We start from the raw sequence: 23267 nt of genomic DNA, 5'->3' as shown, positions 1-23267 counted from the left end.
CCCCAGGAAACAACACTCCTCCACAACTTTGAACGTCCAGGGTTTAGATGTTGAGACAGTGGACTTATGGCTCAGTTGGTAGAGAGGCTCGTCTCACAATCAGAGGGTTGCAGCTGCATTACTGTGCACCAAGCTCTTGGGGTTTTCTATATTCTCCAGGCTGCTTTTACCTTCAATTACACATAAAGAATTGACGTGGAAAAAACAATTATCCCGCTCATAGCCAGTCTGATCATGTGTTTGTTGCTCCAGCAGACTGGCTGCAGCGCTGTGAGCGTGTTCCCAGATTCCCAGGGTGCCCTGCCGTCCTCATTGATATTTTTTTTTTGTGCGAAATGAGATCAATATGACCTCAAAGCTGTGATTAACTAAAACCATCTACAAACTCACATGCAATTCTTATGTCGAGCAGTTTTTGAAAGAGTGGTAGGAGTCTTTTAAAATCTAATCAGACGTTTCAGGTTAGTTTAATCTGCAGCATCTCTTTTCAGTTTGTGTCAGTACCAAATCGCAAAACACAGTCACCTGCAGGTTGTGCAGTCACGCTCTAATTGAGCAATTTTGCAGGCCATGCTGGACAGGTTTTATGTTCCCAGGAACTGAGTGAGCTGTTGCTCCTCCTCTCTTTTCCTTCTCATGGTTAGTCATCTATTTTTCTGAGGGCTGGTCCTCCTCCCAGGGTCCCCTGCTCCTCGCGACTGTGTCAGGAGCTGTCATCCAGCTCTTCCTCTGGCTCCGGGCCAGTTTCACTCCTGCCAGGTTTCACTGTTGTCGAAAGGCTGGCAGGGAGGCCTGGGAATCAGCAGGTGCACCGACAGGTCCGCCTGGCCCAGGACAAAGCCGATTGGCTCACGGCTGCTCCTTCTCGGCCATCCAAATTGGCAGTTTGAACAGTTGTGCTTTGGGGGAAGACTTGGCAGAACTCGCAGCGACTTTTTCACACAGACAAAAAAAAAAACCTGGCTGTTTTGATTTTTGTTCTCCTGTTTTGTTGATGTTTTTGAAGTCACTATTCTTCTGATATTCACATAGGTGTGTGTGTGTGTGTGTTTGAGTGTGAGAGTGTGTATGTGCAGCAAAGCTGCTTCATAAGTAAACATTACACTTAAGTATAGATATGACATTACACTTTATTTAACCAAACAAAATTGAAACACAGTAATATCACATATGAATACAGTTTCTTTACATGTGCTCTATTAAAATCATAGTCTGTTATTCGCGTTAGCTGTGCAGATCTATGGACAAAAAACAAAAACATCTGTCAGTTCTCTCAAAGTAAACTGTCAGTTTCGACATCAAGCAAAGCCAGCATGAATTGTCCCTGTTCCCGACAGTGGCTCTGCCTGGAGGCGACAACGCTTGCTCCTCTCTCACAGTCAACAGAGAGCAAAGTTTGCTCCATAAATCTGCTGATCTTTTCATACACACAAAAAGAAAACAAAAGGGAGTCTGAGATGAAAGCAGGAAATTTAACCACCAACTGCAGCGAAGCAGTTTTGCTTAATTTGCATGACTGGGCATGGCAGTTATTGATCCATCCAGCTATTTATCAGATGCTAATTTCTGCTGAGGTCACTTTTGACCTGAATCCACATTCATCAGTGAAGAAATGACGACTTCAGAAAGACAATCAGTGATCACAAATACCTGAATCAGTGATAACCTACAGAACTCCCGGCTTCCGAGATTAGACTTGCAAAGCAGGATTGACATACAAACCTTGTTTCAAGGGTTTTCACGAAGCTGATAACAGAAGTCTGCCTTGACGTCGTCGGAGCTGGGCACCAAAGATAGTGAAGCAGTAGAGAGACGACGGTGAATTAAACCGTGTTTTTGGAGCAACATACAACTGTGTAATGTGTTGACGTGTTGCTGTGTTTATGGGCTTTCAATAATTAAAACAAATACAGAGACATTAATGCTGAAAACATCAGTACCAAGGTGCCAGTGGGGAAACTCACAGGCATGATGAATAAATACAACAAATAAACTGTGGCCTCGAATTCTTAAGTTATTCAAGTAGATCTTTCAAAAATGTCTCTTCAAAAGGTTTGTGATCCCTGGTTTCACGTCACGTCACGTCACGTCACGTCACGTCACGTCACGTCACGTCACGTCACTAACTAACTAACTAACTAACTAACTAACTAACTAACTAACTAACTAACTAACTAACACCAGCCATATAATATCAAAAGAGGATGCATAAAACAAACATCCACTAGTAGCAAGAAAACTGTTCATCCTTATGGATATAATATTATATGAACTAATTAATAATTAAAAGCAGCGCCCTTTTCTTTAATTTCCAGACAATTTGAACATTTCAAAAAGCTTGTTTTTCTCATTATTTGTGACTGATCATTTATATGTAGGTATGTTAGTTTATGTGCTGTAAGACCTCATCCTAATTATTGCTTGTTTTGGCAATCCATGATGTGTTTAAGTGAAAACACAGGTCGTCGTCGTTAAGTCTGCATTTCGGTTTATTCATCAAAGGCGAGGGTCTGTATTATCTTTCTAAAACAGTGAACGGAGGACGTCGTCAGACGTTATGGAAATCAGAGCTCTGTGTCTTGTACTACGTCTCCGACTCGCTATCAAGCGCGAGACACTGATTGTGGCTTTGAACAGCCGGGACCATCACTGCCGTTAGAAACAAAGGTCCTTTGAAATGATTTTCTGGAGAAGAAAGGCAAGTGGTTGATAGTGGACGTGAGTTTCTCCAAGAGTAAAGTGAGATCAGAATGAACAGAGGACTTCTTATCAATTTTGACCATGTTGCAGTTTTTTTTTTTTCTTTTTAAATTCTGACAGTTACCCGTGATTCGGAGGGAAAACTGGCTGTCTTTGCATATGGAAAGTGTGTGCTGTGATTGGATCTGGGTTTGTATATTGGGTGTGTTCATGTCTGGGAATCAAGTGGGTGAGGTGTTCTCACAGAGGCGCTGGGGGGTGAGAAACGGAGGGAGGCTGGGGGTGTTGTAACATCCACACAACACATGTGGCGGCGAAGAAGCAACCCTTTAATGTCCCGAGCACCCTCACGCACGCGCGCATACAAATACGCAACTACACAAAAAGAAAGAAAACAAACAGTAAGAGGTAAGGGTACACCAGTTACGCTTAGAAAGACAGAAATCAATCGACCAAAACACGATCAAGTCTGAACGGCCGATGACAATAGATATTGTAAGTTTCAGTCGCCTTTCTGGGAGAGCAGTAATCTGTGTCTAAACTTGTTCGGCAGAGAGTGACTGGATGACATCTGATTACTCACAGCCGAGTCTGAAGCGGCTTACTCAGCCTGCTTGTGTCACCACCATTACAGGAGAGAGCCTACGTGGCCACGGAATAAAAAAGAGATTAAAAAAGGCTCTTATAAGATTCAGGGTTTGGGATCGCCAGCATATTTCTCGGTACCTGCAGTAAGTAATCCGATTAAAGTCACACACGTCATGTAAACACGTCTATCTGACTGGATTCACTCTATCTGATTGAAATCACAGCCGTGTCTGTGGAGGTGGTTGAACCCTGTTTATGACTCCATCGGATTACATGTAAACAACACATCGGGTTGCATCCTTCTGTCGAAACTTTGCTCGTATGGCTGTTAAGCAACATCGCTGCAGGACTTTTCATGCATGTTATTTTGAGATGCTGCATTTAATCATTTTCTCCTTTCTTGCTACTCTGACTCTTAAACGTTTCTTTAATGTTGCAGGTTCACAATAAATGCAAAATGTGTGTGTGTGTGTGTGTGTGTGTGTGTGTGTGTGTGTGTGTGTGTGTGTGTGTGTGTGTGTGTGTGTGTGTGTGTGTGTGTGTGCATGTTTCAAATGACCATCATCAGAGTACAAAGCATTATGCGACTGAAGTGGTTCATATTCTTGGTGCATATGAACCATATGAACCCACACATCAATCTGATCATTTTATTTTGTGCTTATTTAAACAGGATCACCTGATTGCTCAATCAGAATGAATTAAAAAACACAGTGACAAAAAGAAAATGGCTTCTACAATTCAAAGAAATTTGTGCTTGCTATACGGTTGCTATAAAATTGCCTGAATGTGTTTATCTGTCTGTGTTGGCCATGGCTCAGCTCCACAAAGTTGATGTCAACAATGGAGGAACATGTGAATCCTCCCACTGAATGACGCACTGCATATTAAAAAGGCGCTGGGCCTACGTTCAACACGTGAAACAGCAATGATGCCAAATCAAATGTGGTAAACAGATTAATACCTCAAGTCTTCCTAAACAGAAAACAATCCAAGATAAACAACACAGGTAGGCTATTCAAGAAACAGTAGCTTTGGTTTGATCCTGAACATTAACAGGACTGTTTCATAATGAGGTTAACTTGTTCCACTGTCAACTACTATTTCCACAAACAACAGGAGGAGAAATGTAGGGGAAAAAATTCTCTCTCACTGTTTTAAGCTGTTTAGCCATAATTAAGATCTGAATGTTAAATTTGACAAGCTTATTAACTCTTGAGAGCAAAAGCCACTGAGGCGCTGGGCCCCTCTGTTTTGTATAAACTAGTGTTTTGGGTTACAGGTCTGGATGTGATGCAACAGAAACCCGCTGCAGGGCTTTTCAAACACAAGCTTGAACAGACTGTCTGTACTCTGGATATTTTCACTGATGATTAAACATCTTTATATTTTAAACAAGAAGAAATTGACACCAGACGTTACATTTGCTGCTAAATGAATATATAAGTCCACTGACTCTTTTTGAATCAATCTGGATTGCAAAAAAAAAAGAAATCTTATCTCATCTATCATCTTCACTGTATGTTTAACGCTCTCACCCGCACATCCTGTCTATTGTCTCCTCGGTGGCGTCATTTTGCGTGTGTGCTTGCGCCATGTGGTCACCTTTGGGGGTACAGGTGACACAACATCTTCATAATTTGCATCTTAGAAACATCTGATTACAGAGCAGCCTTCTTCCTCCCTCACACACGTACAGTATCGGTGCATGTCTGTGTTTCATCACCTATGGAGCGCCGAGGTCTGTCATTATGGCTGTTTTGGTGTTGGAGTGATTCACAGTCAGTATCAACCAAACATTTGGAGACGAGGAGTCGTGTAGATCGTTCAGAAGAAACGAATAAACGGTATTGTTGTGATTGAGCAACATGGTCGGATTGCTTGAAGCAACGCCTCATTGTAGAGCCACACTTATGGATATGAGTTGTCCTACTTTAAGTTATTGCTCATTTGCAAGAAACTATAATCACAGACAGAGCGGCACCAGAGACACTACAGAAACTGGGAAGCTGTCATCAAACAGTAGTTATGATTTACATGGGAGAAATGTTCAATTCGGACAATCACAAAGCAAATTGTGTGAAAATGAGCCCATCATAGTCTGAATGGGGCTGTTAAGGCCAGCGTTTCCACACACACACCAAACACATGCCCATACACACCAGTGACAGGGGTTTAACTCTATTCAAAAGAGGACAAACAGACATAAACGGATGTGTGTTTGCAGGCAGCTGGCTGCCGTCTGCTGGCCTGACAGACCTGTAGAGCAGGCTCCTTCCTCTTATCGGCAGCCGGCTGGTTTGGCTGGTCGTTTGCCTCACTTCCCTCACATTGGCCAGGTGACGCTGCAGCGGAGGAGTGGCCTGGAAGAGTCAAGTTCATCCGATTCCTAGAACTTCTTTTTATATTATTTGCATTCAAAATGTGAGGTAGATTAGAGGATGAATTGGGATTGTTACTGTGTAAAAAGGTTTAATACTGACTCATGATGACAGTAATATTAAGCCTTGGGTACTTGATAAATACTTGAGACACCAGAGTGCCAATATAGTATGTACTGTTATTGAACACTTGTATTTTACCATCTGTGGCTGTAATTGGTTAAAGCATGAATCAGAGCTTCACTGAGAGAAGATGTGTTATTGATTATCGATTTACTATTAAAAGCTGGAGAGAACCAGGAAAAAAGGGAGGTTACCAAATATGGTCACTTTAACCTGTTTAAAAAAACAAAACAAAGACTGAGTCTTAAAGCAGACTGAGCTGACATACACTTGGGTAAATACATTTTTAAATCCCCATTCAAAGCCAAACAATGGACAGAAAGCAGCTCTGGACTTTCCCGTCAAAGTGAGAGAAAACATTGCATCATTTTGGAGAAGATGTTCACTAAACACCTTTAGTTTGCTAAAAATGACTTTACACAATTATAATTATGGGTTAAAGAGAGCAGAGTACCGTACGTCACTGCCAGTGAGCCTTTTTAGTCTCCATTCACATTTCGGATGAGGACAAACCTGAGTGGAGACACGCCCGCTTAATTCATTCACAGTGAGCTGCAGCTGCATCTTTCCAACAAGCTTTCAGTCCACTTTTGTGTCAAGCTGCAAGGATTATAAAATCAGGAATGATAAATGATGAATGGAGTTCAGAGAAAGGTTTGAAAACAATATCATACCACAAACCAGAGTTTTCCACAAATTTTCTGTCTCTTTGAACGACGTGAACCAGTGAGTTAAATAAGGCGTTTTGATCAGACAAGAGTTATGAACCAGTCTGTCAACCAGAGATTATTTCCTGTGATGAAAAGGAAAATGCAAATGTCCTTTCTCACAGAAAAATAAACTTCTACAACATTTGATAACGTCTGAAAGAAGTGACCGGTAAAACTCTCCCCTGTCTTTCCTGTTTTGTTTTGTGGTTTTTTTTTTTCTTCTCTCTCTTCTAGATTCAAATCCAAACAGCTCTCATGTTACTTCTGCCTGTTTAAACTAGTAGGCAAAGAGGATAAACTGATGCATTTCAAACAATACCATCACGGTTTCTTCCCTCACCACCTGTCAGCCTGGAACCCAACACACCGAAATAACAAAGGAAGAAAAACAACGTCACCTTGAAGAAAGGCGTCGCGTGTGTCACATGACACACCTGTACATTACTGAAGCACGAAGCTTTATGGTTATATTTTGCTTTTAAAGTTCATTTTGCTGAAATCAAGGGTCTCCATTGCAATACCTCTGTATGCATTTAGTCTGAATGTGAATTGTGTTTCACTGCATTTGATCTGTGACGAACTCTGCCTTCACCAACTCTCTTTTACCTCAATGAAAACGAACCTGTTTGTGCTGCTGTCAGCTCAATTGCAGTTTAGTCTTTCCAGACAATGGGCACGGTGTTTATGCCAAATTAATAAATTATGATTATTTTTCTTGCTTGAGGTTTCAGACAGACTCTCGGGATTAAATTATTGTTTGACCTTAACTTAAAATCTAAGCCATCGGAGCTCTGTGAGAAAGCAAATAAATTCTAGCAGCAGTTAATTAGCATCCTATACTCTTAAAACCTTCAATGATGAGGACTATACATTTAAGGATTCATTGTTTTAAGATTTTGAAGCTACACCAAAAAACAAGTATTGGCTAGCAGTAGCTCTTTGGTAAAAAGTGATTATTTCTAGTAAAATAGTTGGTTGTTTTTGAATGTTGGTTGGAAGTTTTTTAAAAGTTTACTTGAGTCAGAAGTGCAAAATCTCAATAAAAGACTGTAGACTTATCGACAGACCTAAGAGTGTGGAAGCTGTAGACTTGCGAGACAGTGGCAATTTCCTAATGAAATTGTACTTTTGTTTTTATTGAAATGTACTTTGAAGACGCCTCGCCGCCTCTCGGTCTGTCACGATGATGTAAGATCGAATGTGTGTTTGCTCCACAGGTGGTAAGGAGTGACTCCCCTTCTCGCGGGGTCGACTCTCCCACCTCTTCCCATAAACACAAGGTTCCCGCCAGATAGAAAAACACAATAACCTCTCCTGATTGCATGTAAAACATTTATTTGATTGAAACAAATTCGACTTTTATTCAAAGCACCATCACTGCTTCCTAATGTGGTGTTTTTAGGTCACATAAGAAAAGTAGGAAATAAACCACATTCATGGATAATTACATCCTTATTTCAAACAGTGGTGGTTAAAAGTCCACACCTCTGACTGAAGGGAGCCCTGCTGTGCTTTCACACTGACAGACTCAAACCTACCTGTGGGGGTTTGCAGCCACTGTTTTATGAGGCCTATACAGAGACTGTCAGGAGGCCCTCCACACCACTCCCCTGCACCCCCTCGGGCCCACTAATGGCCGTTTCACACCTCCAGGAAGGACTATTATCCTGTCAGAGAACTCTTCTTCACAGCAGTGGAAGCTTTGCTCCTGAAAATCACACCCTTCTGCTTGTTTTGTTGACCTGTGGAGTTCACACACAGGTCTGAGCGGAGGGGATGGAAAGGAACGAGGTCGGGGGAGAGAACAGGGTGGTGGTAAACCTGAGAATTAATACGGTGTTAGGTTGTCATTACACACATAGTCACGCTGGAAAATCCGGTCATCATGTGTATCTGAGGCTGGAACAGTCTATTAGTTCAGACAACTTGTGTACCGAGGAGGTCACTCTGAAACCGACTCTTCACTCCATGAGATCATTACCCTCGGACTGTGAGGTAACGCTGAAGGCATTCCTGAAAACAGGTCTGCTGCATCCACAATCCAGATATACTAAGAAGTGAAGGTTCAGATATGAGGAAGTTGAAACATACTGAAGGCAGAAGACGTTCCTCTGAAGTGTCTATATCCATTGATAAGCTCTACAATAGACTTGCAAAAGTTCCATGAGAATATTTAGAAACAGGCATGCCTAACAGAACAGTTCAGTTCAGATTGTTCTTCATAATCTCAACTGATTTTTGGATTCAGTTTTGCAACAGCTTTATGAGGTGTGCTGCCCCCTGCTGATCGAAATAAGTACAACTCATCACACCTGAAGGAACGACACAGCCAGCCTCCATCCACCATGGACAGGTGAAAAAGTAAAAATGTTGATATTCGCTTTTGTCTGATACTTTTTAATAAAATACAGTACAGATTTCCCTCCCAAATAGAAACAACACATTTACTTGAAAATACAATGACATACAAATAAGTTATAATGGCACATTTTCTTAAATGTTTCAGATTTGGTTACATTTTTGTGGGATTTTACAGGTAATCTAACACCAGAGCTCAGATTTAAGTAGCTACACAACTAAATATATTTTATTATGCTTGGTCCTTATTAAAATACATCAATTTTTAATAAATACAAAACACTGTTGTTGGTTTTTCAAAAAATAATGTTTTCCATACAATTGTGTGTCTCACCATTAAGTACTGCCAGGAGAAAGCAGTTTGTAATGCTACATGCTACACTGTATATCACCTACTGAGATGCCCACATGTCGGAAAGGTAAAGACATTTTTCTTTTGGTTCTCTATAGATGACTTGTAAGAAATGAAATAAATGACTGAACAGTTTAATTGAGGACTGTAATTAAACCTTTTGTACATCGATTTATCCAATATGTCATGTGGGACTGGACAGGGGGATGGTGGTTCCCAGATGAAACACACATATGTTGAGAAAGGCTAAAAAAACGACTATACTTAGGAACACTAAGCACTACACCACTCTGTCATCCAAATAACTTTAATTAAGTTACTACATTTGTTACAACTAGTTGTGTTCACACAACACCGGTAATCATAAAAGTGTAAAAAGAAAGACTATAACTGAAAACTATAAACAGAAAAGAAGACATTAGGTGATTTAAAACATCCAGTGTTACAGGAATGAAAGCTTGTTCAAGACTTGCGAGTGTCATTGGCACTTCGACAGAATCTCCTGACAGCTTTGGATACTTTCACCAAGCAGTTGAGCCTCGGCTTGGAACTCTGGAAAAGAAAAAAAAAAGATACGATGTTCATTAGATTCAGGTTTCTGTGAATGACAGTGGTTGTGTTGCTAGCGGTGTCTGAGAGGAAACAAGCAAAAATTTGCCCATCGTATCCGTGACATGAAGTCATGGATCCTCACCTGAAACAACGGCACAACACTGGACACTGCATTCAGTTCTGATGGGTCCTTCAAGAGTACGCAAAGGTAGTAGATGATTTGATGCTTGAAGGGAAAAAAAAAGACAAGGCATTATTCAAAAATAACATGCAATCAACAAATCAGCTGTAGAGTTACGACAAGACCACTACTCACGTACCATGTAAATAGCTTCATTGATGACAATATCTTTGATCTTGCTCATCTCAATGAAGGTGGTGACTTCACGCCCTGAAGCGTAACTTGAGGAAACCTGGATGCCTAAAGAGCCGATAATCAGGAGGGACTCATGGTCCACCTTCACAAAGTGGATGTACAGCATCATGCCCAAGAGGGTGACGACTATAGCACCGGACAGGACAGCCGTGTTCTGGAAAGAAAAAGAGGAAAAAATTCATCAGTGAGTCCTGATATGACATACATGCTTGCATCTTTCATTCTTTTTAACACAAGAACAAATTATTTCAAAAACAACTCTGAAAATAGCCATTACAAGCTGTCAAGGTTTATCAAAGAATGAAATGTAACAAAAAAAAAATGTCAGAGTCATGTGTGTGACTACTGTGCTTTAGAAATCATCAGATGAAGCCCTTAATCATTCAGGATCACAGATGCATGAACATCATCATTCTAGTCAATAATCTACCCTGCAGTAATAGAAATTAAACACAAAAAGCAAGGAAAATTAGGTTTGGTAGATTATTTATTTAAAAAAAAAAGCTATTTTCACACTTCGTAAATCATTCTTTCTAGGATGTCAGTGTTCACAGTAGGAAAAACTGTTGGCTATTTTGAAATACAAACAAAATTAAATATATAAATTACATTTAAAAAGAAATACCGGTAATTACACTGCTTTCCCAAGCACCACTTATTTCTACAGGTGCTGTAAAACCAAAGATTAAAACAGAACATATAATATTTTTTAATAACATTGTAATGTCCAAAACTGAATGCAAAAAGTCAAGTCTTAAATACTGATAGTGTGCTTCATGATGACAGCAGGGATGGGCAACTAATTTACCCAAAGGATCACATGAAATAAAGCACTATTATTGAGGATGGAGACATAAACTGACTTCAGTTTAGTTCAATATTAATTATCTGTTGATAGAAAGCATTTTATGATAGAATTTTTATGAGATACATTTGCGTGGCGTCACTTTCTCAGTCTTCATCTGGAAATCATTATTACAGTTTTTCAGTTTTCACCTTTTTTTGAAATCTATAACCTTTATACATTATCAGAACTTCTATTTTGAATTTCATATTCCTGAAATGATTTAGCTGGATGCATAAAACTCCACTAAGCCCAATGAGACAGGTGTTGATCCTGAGAGAGTAAGTATAAGGTCAAAAGAGTCAAAACCATAGGAATGACAAGATCACGCATATGCTCAAGTTGGTCTCTATTATAACGTCAGGTTTAGCATAAATAGTGGCGATCTTTGAAATCGATAAGACATTTCTCTTTTTTTTTACATTTATATATCTTTTCAACAGTTCTGTCACAGTGACTGTGATTATTAATGTCACGATGAGTGAATAACGTAACATGTTATGGAATGACGATGAAACAACAAAATGTTAGTAACTATTGACTTGCAATAATAAAGGAAACTGCGTCTCACCTGTGTGAAGAAGAACACGACGTAAGCCAACAGCCACACGCAGCAGGTGTACACCAGCACCTTACCGATGGAGACTTTAGGGGAGCTCACAGTGAACTCACTGCAGAAGCTGGAGTGTTTCTGGCAGTCCAGAGAGATGGTTTTACCACTGATGTCAGTGTATTTCTCGTCCTCCATTGTGCGTGCGGCAAAAACGACGTGAAAGGAGAAGAAAGGCGAGCATGTAGACTACAGTTAGCCTTGAGCTAACGTAGGTTATCAACTCCAGCAGAGGTCAGCAGCTTGTAATAATAATATTTAGAAAAAAATACAAAGTCGCCGTAAAAGGTGGGATGATAAATACATATCCGGGTTACAAAACAAATAAAAAAGCATATAACGGCGAAACTTTTAATACTTGCAATATAACAACGCTCCACATTCCCTTCGGCTGGTTGGTTAGTTAGTGACACCAGAGTGTCCCGGTTGGACGGAGTTTCTGTAAGTGCTTCTGACTCAGTATCGGTCAAGTTTGTTAGACGTGTCAACAAGATGAGAAAATCACAGCAATAGTGACTGATTAGCAGTGTGTGACACTTAAATAAATTCAACAGGCAGTGTGTCTATACAGGCTGTCTCCCCCTCAGCTGTGATTTCGGTGTACGCCGGTGAAACATTCAAGCATATCTGAAGCAGCTGGAAAGGACAAAGCATTATGGGTAATGGCTGTGGTTATTTCATGTTTGTTAATTCCTTTTCAAATATTATTTAGAAAAGATTGTCTTCAAAATTGAACCAGTCATATTTTATAAATACTTAAAAAATATATATAGACAGTATGCGCATCTTAAATACATAAAAACGACTCGTCTTGGTGGAGAGGATGATACGTAAGAACTTTATTTCCCAGAATGCACCGCCGTTCGAAATGACCTTTGACCCCTGGATAAAAACAAGCCGATCAGCTGATGTAAAAGCAACAAAATCTTCAGGGGTCCGACACAAAATACCCCAGATAACTTTACCAGCATCGGCAGCTATTTGTACGGTTGTACAGTACAGTCTCGTTTAGATCGTGTCGAGGCGGCGCTTAGTGTAGTCGTCGTTCGCCGGACTGGTAGCATCTGCTAGTAGGTCAGTGGACTGAAATGAAGGTTGTTTGTTTCTTCAGGAGTGTGTCTCTTTGTGTAGCTGCTGTGAGCTAACTGCAGGTTATTATCGAGCTACTTGTAAGTGGAAACTTACTTATTCAAGCTAACTTACTATAATTACAAATATAGCAGTGGAAGCTAATGTTCGGTAGCGAGATCTTGTAACAAAACAAACTACCGGCAACGTTTGAAGTTACAACTTGAGCCTGTTTACTTGACATCTTTAGTGTTTGGTTTGCTTTTGAGAAACGGTTTTACCATTCTGACACAAAGTAGTAATAAGGTGCTCAGTTGATGCGATATCGCAGCTTTGTGCTTGAGTGAAATTGAGTGAAAGGGGTTAAATGACATCTGGTCATAGATATTTACCTCGCCGTGCCATAACTTGGTGTCCAGCCTTGCACTTATTTCGCAATCCCCACTTCGGTTCTGCAACTCTTCGGAAGCAGGTGTTTTGTTGTCAGGTCTGACATGAGTGGTCAGGGTTCAGCTGTAGATAAAGGCATGAACACAGTCCTCGTCTGCCAGGAGAGCTACGCCTGTGGGGGGTTCAGATGAGGCCGCGTTTGAGTGCGATGAATGTGGCAGTCTGCAGTGTGGTCGCTGTGAACTGGAGCTGCATCGGCAGGAGCGGATGAGGAATCACGACCGGGTTCGGATCGCACCGGGCCACGTTTCCTTTCTGTGACTCGTGTAAGGTGACAGCAGCTGCTCTGTCAGGCTCAGAGCGGTTCGTGCGCTGCCAGGGTTGTAAGATAAACCTGTGTTTGGATTGCCAGAAACGCACCCATGGTGGAGTCAACAAGAGGAAGCACCCACTGACACTTTATCCCCCCGCCAAAGCTCCTCAGGAGAACAGTGTTAGTGCTGGGGAGAGCGAGATGGAGATCCTTAAAGCCAAGCTGGAGAAAGTGTGCAGCTTCCTGTTAGTGGATGAGAAGGAGGAGATGCAGGTATGTGCCAGAGAAAACACATCAGCATTCCAGACCTAACTTCTTCATTCTAGTCTGCTTGTATTTCAAGATGAGAATGAAGGGTAGCATGGCTTGCAGAAGAATTTAAGACATGTTGTAATGATTTCGATGATATCGTGTGTGGATTCTCAGGTGAAGGATGAGGAGGACTTTGTCAACAGATTGGGCTGCAGACCAGATGAACTCCTGAAGGTGGTCTCCATCTTTGAAACACCGGGGAGGGAAAGTCCCACAACCCTCAACCACACCTTCTTTCTCGGAAGAGAAGTTTTCAAGACCTCCCCCACTCAAGAGTCCTGTACTGTAGGAGTTTGGGCAGCTATGGACCCTCTTCACTGGGTTGTAGTCATCGACACAGAGGGCCTGCTTGGAGCTGGTAGGTGACAAGCCATTCTCCCTTTTTTTTTAATGTTTTAATTAAGATTCCTTTTTGTTAATATAAATAACCATCTTTTCTTCTCCCAGGAGCCAATCAGGGTCAGCGTACCCGCCTGCTCCTCAAGGTCCTGGCTATTTCTGATGTTGTCATCTATCGAACACACGCTGACCGTCTCCATGATGATCTCTTCAAGTTTCTCGGTGATGCATCAGATGCCTACATCAAACATTTTGCCAGGGAGTTGAAGGCGACCACCACCCGCTGTGGCCTGGATGTCCCGTTGTCCACTCTTGGCCCTGCTGTGATTATCTTCCATGAAACGGTTCACACCAAGCTGCTTGGCTCAGGTACACCAAAGAAGTCCATTTTTGCTTTGAACTGTACTTTTTTGTTTTGTTTTTTTAGGGATTTTCTAGTTTTGTTGAATTATCCTCATGTAATCATATTGTTCATTGTGTTTGTCCTGGCTGCCGCGTGTTCTCAAAATGAAGACAAACCATCGGAGTCAGCCGACCGTCTGCTCCAGGAGCGTTTCAGAAAGCTGGGACTGTTTCCTGAAGCGTTCAGCTCCATTCAGTACCGTGGGACACGGACCTACAACCCTCCTACAGACTTCAGCGGTTGCTGCGCAGTCTGGAGCAGCAGCTGGACAACAATACCACTCGCTCACCACGATCTGCCAGCGTCATCTTCAAAGCCCTACAGGTTCCTATGTGTAACACATGTGTATGGATTACTTTGTAAATGAACATTTTGGAATGTTATTCATCTCTTCTCAAATCTCCTTCGTTCAGGCCCTGAGTGAACGCTTTAGTGGGGATATTTCAGATGAGCACATGACGAGCAACTCCTTTTTTCCCGATGAGTACTTTACCTGCTCCAGCATCTGCCTCAGCTGTGGGTATGTATCTACATGCAGAAAATAAAGTAGCCTAAAACTAAATTGTAGATGGTATAGTGACCGTCTTACATGGAAAAAGGGTGATGTATTCCATTGTCAGATTCTCTCGGGCTTATTAATCTTGTTCATGTTACATATTCACACAGTAAGTCTGTCCTTTGCCTCTGAGCTGGTGTGCTCCCTCTTTCAGGTCAGGCTGTAAGAGAAGCATGAATCACTTGAAGGAAGGACTTGACCACGAAGCCAAACATCGCTGCCGCTACTCCGCGCAGTATGACAACCGCATCTATACCTGCAAGGCGAGTGCAAACACTCTGCGCGTTGTGCGGCGTGTCTGTTTGACGGTGGTTCTGAGTGTCTGCGTTGAACTCCACAGGCCTGCTACGAGGGAGGAAAGGAGGTAATCGTGGTTCCCAAAACGACGGCCTCGTCTGACTCACCGTGGTTTGGCTTGGCCATCTACGCCTGGTCCGGGTGAGTCCAGCTTCTGCTGCCTCAAGAAATTCAATACTCCCCCATTAAGTGGGATGAAAACTAGGCCACAATACGAGATGTGATCCACTGTCTGTCCATGTGACCTCTTGTTTTTGCTGAAACTGCGATCTTTTTGTCTTTGTACAGATACGTTATTGAGTGTCCCAACTGTGCAGTGATCTCAGAAGCAGACAGTACTGGTATGGAAACCAGGATCCAGTGGAAACCGTGGTCAGAACTGAGATCCAGCACATCTGGCCAGGGGTACAAGATAAATAGATTCTTCTTGAATAAATTAAAGACATTGGAAGCAAGGGTTTTTTTTAAGTCAAAAGAATCAGTCACATTTAAAATATAGTGCAGTTTGTTCTCAAAGTAAACAAGCATGCTGATCAGTGTTGTGCGCCAACGTTTTAATGCTAAATGAAAATTTCCATAGATGATGCTACTGCACATTCGTAACAGTGAAAACAGGAAGTTATTATATATTATCATGAACCACTTCTCTGTAGTTTATCTTAACTCTGTTGTCCTCTCTGTGTCTTTTCATAGTCTGACGGCTTTTTGAAGGACAACAACAATGCTGCACAGAGGTTGTTGGACGGAGTTAAATACATTTCTCAGTCCGTTTCCGAACCTGAGCGTCAAGCCTGCCAAAGCTGTAACCTCCTGGCTCACAGACCAGATTGCTCCTGCCTACTGGAACCCAACCCCTCATTCTGGTACAAGACTTCAGTAGGAGTGCAGAATAACTGAAGCACATAAAGCACAGAGAGTGGTATCTCGCCTATATATGTACTTCGTTAAAGTAAATCCAGGTTCCTCTGTTTGTAGAAATGCTATAAGTGTGGCGAGGAGTTCCAGCCGAATGACACGAAGCCACCACTGTCGTGCCTGCGGGGAGGGCTTCTGTGACGCCTGCTCCTCCAAATCGCGGCCAGTCCCCGAGCGGGGCTGGGGCCTCGCTCCAGTGAGAGTCTGCGACGCTGTTTCCACAACAGAGAAATCCCAGCCGGTACGCAATTATGTGAATTTACCACCCAGCAGCAATCCCTGTTAACCTTCACAAGGGTTATTTTGTCAGCAAACTGTGATGTCTGGTTTGATCGGTGTGTGTTTCCCTGTTGTAGAGTTGCTGGATGCCGCCCTGGAGGAGGAGGGAGGCACCCTGATAGCCAGGAAAGTTGGAGAGGCCGTTCAGAACAACATAGGCGCTGTCGTCGGCGCCATCGACATACCGCTTGGTGAGCCTGCGAGCTCTCTCGTTTTGGAAAAGATAGAATTTGTACAATACAGAACGCTGTCTCTTTCCGTCCAGGCCTGGTGAAGGACGCAGCCCGCCCGGCCTACTGGGTCCCAGACCAGGACATCCACTCCTGCTGCGCGTGCCAAGGGAGTTCAGCCCGCGCCTCTCCATCCATCACTGCCGTGCCTGTGGACAGGGCGTGTGCGACGACTGCTCCCAGGAGCGCCGCCCCGTGCCGTCCCGCGGCTGGGACCACCCCGTGAGGGTCTGCAGCGGCTGCAATCAGAAGTCCGGGGAGCTCTAGCAGCAGCAGGAGGCGGAGGAGAAGGAGGAGAAGCGTTTGGATGGTTTAATCACCTCGATAAAACTGGAAGTGAACGTTTTAGTCTGGCTTAAAGAGGCTTAACTAAGAGTTTTCTTGCCGGCAGGATTGACATTCTTTTTTTTTTGATTTTTTTTTGTTTTAACGCTGGTCTTGTATCACTTCAGTCCTTTATTCTATTTCACTTCAATATGTGTGTAATTGACACTGTGAAGAGACCAGTCAGAGTGAGACTTGAATATCTACAAGACGAAACAGCAGCGATGATGAAAGTGACAGCGGCTGCATAACAGCTGAGCACAGGTAATTCTATATGCCCCCCCCCCCCCCCCCCCCCCCTTGAATATACCACTGCACAGAAACCCCCCCACCCCCCAACCTCACACTCCTCCCAGATGGTGACATACTTATATTACATGCACCTGTTATGTCTGGGTTGGGGTACACATCAAAACCGTTTTTTTTTAAAAATGGAAGTACTGACTGATTTTATACTGAAGCGGTATCAGGGAACGATAACCCCTCCCCCTCCCACACACCCTCTCCTAAATTACCCACAATTAATTCTGATCCATGTTTAAATGGTTCTTAGTCATGTTCTTCCTACTCAGTATTGATTGTGCTCGTTGGCTTCAAGAAGAAAATACTAGAACAATCGGAAGCCGTTCAGTAGCATTGAGATGCATTCCAACTTATATACTTAGTAATTACTACTTACATAAGCCCTGGATCCTTTGTGGTTGTGTGTGTGTGTGTGTGTGTGTGTGTGTGTGTGTGTGTGCTGAATGGGCAGATGTTAGAAGAACAGCCTAAATAATGCTGTCCAGAGTAAGTGTTTCGATTTTATTCAGAATATACATATACAGTAATAATACATATATGGGGGAAAAGTTACTTTATAGGGAAATTTTTAAATTGCCTCATTTTGTCTTGAAATGTCAAACTACTATATATTAGCAGGAATAGCGTGACTGAAGTAAGTAGGACTCATTGCGACAGCTTTTCTAGAGTGGCTGGCTCACAGTAGCTAAAGATTTCAAACCATCTTTGAGGCTGGCCCCTCAAAACAGGAGCTAATTACACAAGTTTATTTTATTTTTTCTTTCTTTTTTCTGTCAATTCAAAACTGCAAAGCTTTGAATGAGCTGCAGCATCAGGTCAGTCGCGTTAGGCTGCTCGTATTGAAACAGTAGTCACATTTTCTGTTGACTGTTTTAAGATTTGACTTGATTTAGTATCAGACTTGACTTGAGTCAGAACAATCTCATCACTGCTTCTGTCTGGTCGAACGAATATAAATCTGTCATGAACCCAGTCACTATCTTCTGTTTATATACGCTCATACGACATGTATTAACTCCAAAAAAAAAAACAACACAAGAAACTGGGTGTATGTGTCATTCAAGAAAAAAAACGCATGAATCAGTTTATAAATCTTCAACGTCGGGATTGAACAGGAATTAGAAAAAGTGGTGATTTACAAAGAAAACAGCACTGCACTTTGAAAAAGCAAGTCAGCAATTTCTCGTGATTATTAAGAAATCAGAGTAAGTGCACTTCTGTTCAAAAGGGAAGCAGATTTGGAAAATAAAAGCATGAACAAAAAAAATATTCCCCTGAGAATAAAGGCAGCATATTTCTGAGCTCTGAGTAGAACTTCCTGTAAAACATAAATCCTGGCTGATGGGTTAAAACCACTTTGTTGGAGAAGTTTTAATCGTTGCCCTCGGCGCCGGCTCTCAGCTCTCCTCCTCCTGGTAGTCGGTGTTGTACGGGAAGTAGTAGAGGTCGTGCTTGACGGCCATGAGCAGGCCGGGGAAGCCCCCGGCAGCCGCCAGGTTGGAGGAGAACACCACGCTGGGGATGGAGTCGTTAGCGGCCTGGTGGGGGGACGGGATGGTTCGCAGGAGGTGGCGTCCTTCAAGCTCCATAATCTCGTGTAGCAATCTTGACCCACTGCGGGGGAGAAAGAGAGGGATGCGGTCTGACTTTAGCGTAGAGAAGCTTTTTGATGGTTCTTACGACCTTTGATCTTGATCGTCCGGGTACCTGCCAACAGGAGGCCCTCACGCTCGTTGACGTGGACGGGGAGGTAGGCGTGCTCGTTGTGATGACCCCTGGTACTCCTGCACTGGCTTTGACACTCGCACATCCCACAGCTTGATCTGCACACACACAAAAAAAAGAAAACATGCGGATTAAGTACTGCTAATTTCCCGAACATTAACTTAGCAAAACAAATAAGAAAGCGCCTGACCTGGCCCAGCATGTCAGCAGCCACCAGGTAGTTCTCGTCCTGCAGGACGCGTACGGAAGTGATGGCCGACTCCTGATGGAAGCGGTTGGCCTTCCAGCTCTGGTCCCGGCGGCCGCGCTGCCGCAGGTCCATGCTGAAGATCTCCCCGGATCTGCAGCCGTTGAACAGGACGGGGACCTGGAGGAGTTACAGCGGCTTCAGCCTTTGTGCTCCTCTTTATGACAGGATGCCTCTGAGGTGAAGATCAACTCACCCTGTGGGCAAACTGCTGAGCCAAGACATCACTGCCGACGCTGTACGTCTGCGTTCGGCCCGTCTCTGCGTCCTTATGATGACCCTGCGAGAGAGAGGCCTGTCCACACACACACACACACACACACACACACACACGCATAAAGACAGTCATTTTAGAGCGGTGAACTGAGGAGGAGTTATTGTTACTGATCAGAATAAAACTGAATTAAACTGACCAGTGCTGAAGGTTTTGTCAACTGAGGGTTGAGACACCAGGCACACGACCAAGCCGTGGAGATCTTGAAGCTGCAGAGCATCCCAGGCTGATCTGAGGAGAGACGGTGACCAAATACAAGGGTAAGTGTTGAAATGAGAAGGTACAAAGCAATTAATCCTTTTTTAATTAGAGTCTGCCAACACATGAGAACACTACCAACCCAGTGATGGCTCAGCAGTTAAAGAGAATCATGCTCATTCTGATAAAGCTGTTTCAAAATCAGTTTAAAAACTGAAGTGTTCTGAGGATTTTCAGCAGTAACAAAACAAAACCTTTGAAATTATGTTGCTATCGTGACATGAAGCAGTAATACAATGCGTAATAGAAGCAGTGTGATGAGCTGGACAGACCTGGGTTGGAGTTGCTAAAAAGGGAAGCAGGAAGCAAACTGACGCAGCCGGGAGTGTCTGCCACTCCCACCAGACAGAGCCTGACAGTCACTCCAGTCAAGGGACAAACAAGGGAGCACTTGTCAAAACAAAACCCAAAAAATCTGAACAGTCAAAACTGTTGGAGTCTTTTTAAAAACAACTGCAAATCCTTAATTTACTGTCAGCTGTGATTTCCAGCTCTCAAAAGCTGAGGAAGGATACAACACATGAGAATCGGGATAGTTGACTGAGGCCCAGCAGATGGGAATTCACCTAGAAAAACATTGAATCAGAGTGAAGATGTTCATAACAAGAACATGGACTCATATTTGGATATTCTCAACGCAACGCACAAAATGAAGGGACAGCCACCTTGCGATTGGTGAAATACAGGTTGTCGCACATTTCCACAGACAGGGAGCCTCGGCTGCTGCTGCTGAAGTTCATGATGCCGTATTTGCAGCCGCCGTGGTAGACGTCGTTCACGGTGAACACTCGCTCACACGCGAATCTCCCTAAAATAGCAGAGCAAGTCAGAAAAGAAGTAAACAAACAGGGATGCAGATGTTTTAAACTGCACTTAAATTAAAATGTGTGAGTTTTAAGTGATGTGTGTGTGTCAATATGTGTTTGTTCTCACCACTATGAGTCTGAAGTTGTCGGTGTTCGGGCTGCTGTTGTCTGTGCTCTGGATCTCCAGTTTGTGGCGTCTCATCCCGCTGACCTTCACCTCATGGATGAGCCTGAAAAACAACATGAGTGCTCATCCAGGAAACAACGCACTACATATAAGCTGTTTCTTGAGATGCCTGGACAGCTGTGGGTATTGAAGTGAAGAGTAAGGATATAAGATGAAGATGAAGATGAATGCATTTTGCATAAGATAAACAATTTTAATGTACACGTGCATACAGTACCTGCAGTAGGAGTTCTCGGTAACAGGCCAAGGTGCCGTTTTTGCAGCAGCAGTGAGGTGTTTAGTCCTGTCCGTGGGGCTTTCTAGACCAGAAGAGGACACATGTTCTAGCATCAGAAAACTAGATCTGAATTTAATGGAGAAAAACCTTTTCTTTTGATCGTCTCAGAAATGCACGATGTGAAGCTACTACATTTGCCTCCACACCCAAAATGATTTAAGAGCTGGGAAAGCACGTTTGACTGAAGACCATTCCTTTATATTGATAACATCAACCATTCCGACAGTGCAGTAACTATACAAATTGAGTTTCTATAGTGTGCACATGTACAAAATGAAGCACATTATTATAAATAAAGCTTGGCAGCAAAAAAAAAAAAACAAAAAAACTTACTTTTCTTGACTTTTCATCCTCTTCTAGCAGCTTGCTTCTCGTTTTTTCCCTTTCCTTCTCCTGCAGCTGCTCTCTGGTCAGTGGGTTACAGTTTGTATGTCCAGGCAAAAGGCGAAAGTACCGGTTTTCTCAGGGTCGAAGTAAAGCCCGGCAGCTCTGGAATGACGCAAAATTTAGCCCATGGAACTGGTCTAAATTTGAACTGCAATCATTTTTGTCAGTGTGTTCATAATGAATTCCAAATTGCCTTCAGTGTATTCATATAGCTGTTGCAAAGACAATGAATTTATGTTCAGCTCCTGTATCGGTAATTAGAGGTGGGAGAATGTTATCAGACATACTGCTCAGAAGTTAGCTGCTGGAGGAGCACTGGTGTCTCATACTGACCTGGTGCAGGACTGCTTGCTTTAGAATCAGACGAGGAAGATGAGGCATGTGAGGAAGACGGTGAAGATGAGGGCGGAGGGGGAAGTGATGCCGCGGAAGACGGGTTATGGTGTCTCCTCTGAGGTGTTCTGTAGGACGGCCCTGCATCATCGTGTCCATACCTGTGATGAGTGATATCTATTAGCAACACAAACACTCTTCCTTCAATAAGATCAGACTGCAGAGGACTGTCTAACATCATCAGTATCCAACATTTCTGACTTGACTGACAGACACATCCTGTGACTGACATTTTTATACCACACTTGAGTGTGTACATATGTTTATATGATGATCATGTCTTAAATATGCTTACCACTGTGAAAAAGTAGGGCTGCTAAAATGTGTTTCGTTGCTTCTAAAGCAATGACAACAAAGACCTTCCTCTTCAAAGAACAGACAAAATCCACCCAAACTGGAATGTGTGTTGGGCACACTTTGCTAATCCACTCTGACTTATGCTAAATACATTTCTAGATGAGTTTGAAGACCTCTGCTACAGAATAATCTGGTTGTAATACTTGATGGTTGCTTTCAGTACCATCTGTGTCAGTACTTGTTGAACGTACCACTGGTCGTCCTGTGCTGATCTCTGCCTGGAGCCTCTGAACCATCCCTGGCGTTGGCCAGCACCCTGTCGCCTGCGCGGTCGTTGTCCTTCTCGCCAGTTCCACTTCCTCATACCTTACTTGTGGGTTTTTAGGTCCGGATCACGCTGTCTTTCTGTCTTTCATCCACTTTCTTTCGGTGTGTTTACGTCTCGGCTAACTTAGCAACTTAGCTTTAGCACTCTGAAGCTAATATCAGCGACACATGTTGAGGGAAATCTGTTCTGTGTATGTCTTCCACTTAACACGAGTAGCGAAACTAAGGCTCAAAGAACCAAAATCCTCCTAACAAACTTTATTTTCGACTTATACTAAGGACTGGAGTAAAGTTAGAAATATCCAAACACCATGAGCTACCTACTGTACTGTTGCTGCTCTGTAGTCCCGCCTTACACGCCGGTCATTGGTCAAATCTGAACCTCATTGCGTGACGTGTCAGATGTTGATTGGCTGGTTTATTGACGAGTGACGTAAGACATTTGTGTAAATATTGGCAAATGATTTATTGAGAATATAAATTTACCGCAAAAATGTCAATGAGTTTAGAACCTGGCGTTTATCAAGAAAAACAAATTATTTACTATCGGATTCAATCTATATATAAATTAAAACGCAAAACAAAACAATTTATAGAACGACCTCACCATTATATGATGCACTCTGCGCTGATTATAATGAAAGAAATTAGACCAAATTAGGTCTGTGTGTATTAGGATCACAGTCTGGGGTCTGGGAAGGTAATTTTGACAGATTTATCTGAGGCCACGCCTAATGTCTCCATGCTGGTGTTGTATTGGTAGGCA

At 42.8% G+C, this 23267-nt stretch overlaps 1 protein-coding gene and 2 pseudogenes across 1 annotated transcript; 1 reads left to right on the top strand and 2 right to left on the bottom strand.

Moving 5' to 3' along the window:
* Positions 1–8889: 8889 nt before the first annotated feature.
* On the bottom strand, positions 8890–11980 carry LOC115401884 (phosphatidylinositol N-acetylglucosaminyltransferase subunit H-like). The gene is given in 5 exon segments (XM_030110254.1): positions 8890–9728; positions 9731–9764; positions 9907–9990; positions 10085–10294; positions 11556–11980. Coding segments are annotated over 5 exon segments (543 nt in total). The 5' UTR covers positions 11733–11980; the 3' UTR covers positions 8890–9690.
* A 1027-nt stretch (positions 11981–13007) lies between these two features.
* LOC115401752 (zinc finger FYVE domain-containing protein 1-like) lies at positions 13008–16998 on the top strand (annotated as a pseudogene).
* Positions 16999–18720: 1722 nt separating this feature from the next.
* On the bottom strand, positions 18721–22470 carry LOC115402334 (DDB1- and CUL4-associated factor 4-like; annotated as a pseudogene).
* Between the last annotated feature and the right edge of the window lie 797 nt (positions 22471–23267).

Source organism: Salarias fasciatus, chromosome 15 (assembly GCF_902148845.1).
Source record: "Salarias fasciatus chromosome 15, fSalaFa1.1, whole genome shotgun sequence".
Taxonomy (NCBI): domain Eukaryota; kingdom Metazoa; phylum Chordata; class Actinopteri; order Blenniiformes; family Blenniidae; genus Salarias; species Salarias fasciatus.
Note: the sequence above shows the minus strand (reverse complement) of the source record. Positions and strands in the feature narration are given on the sequence as shown.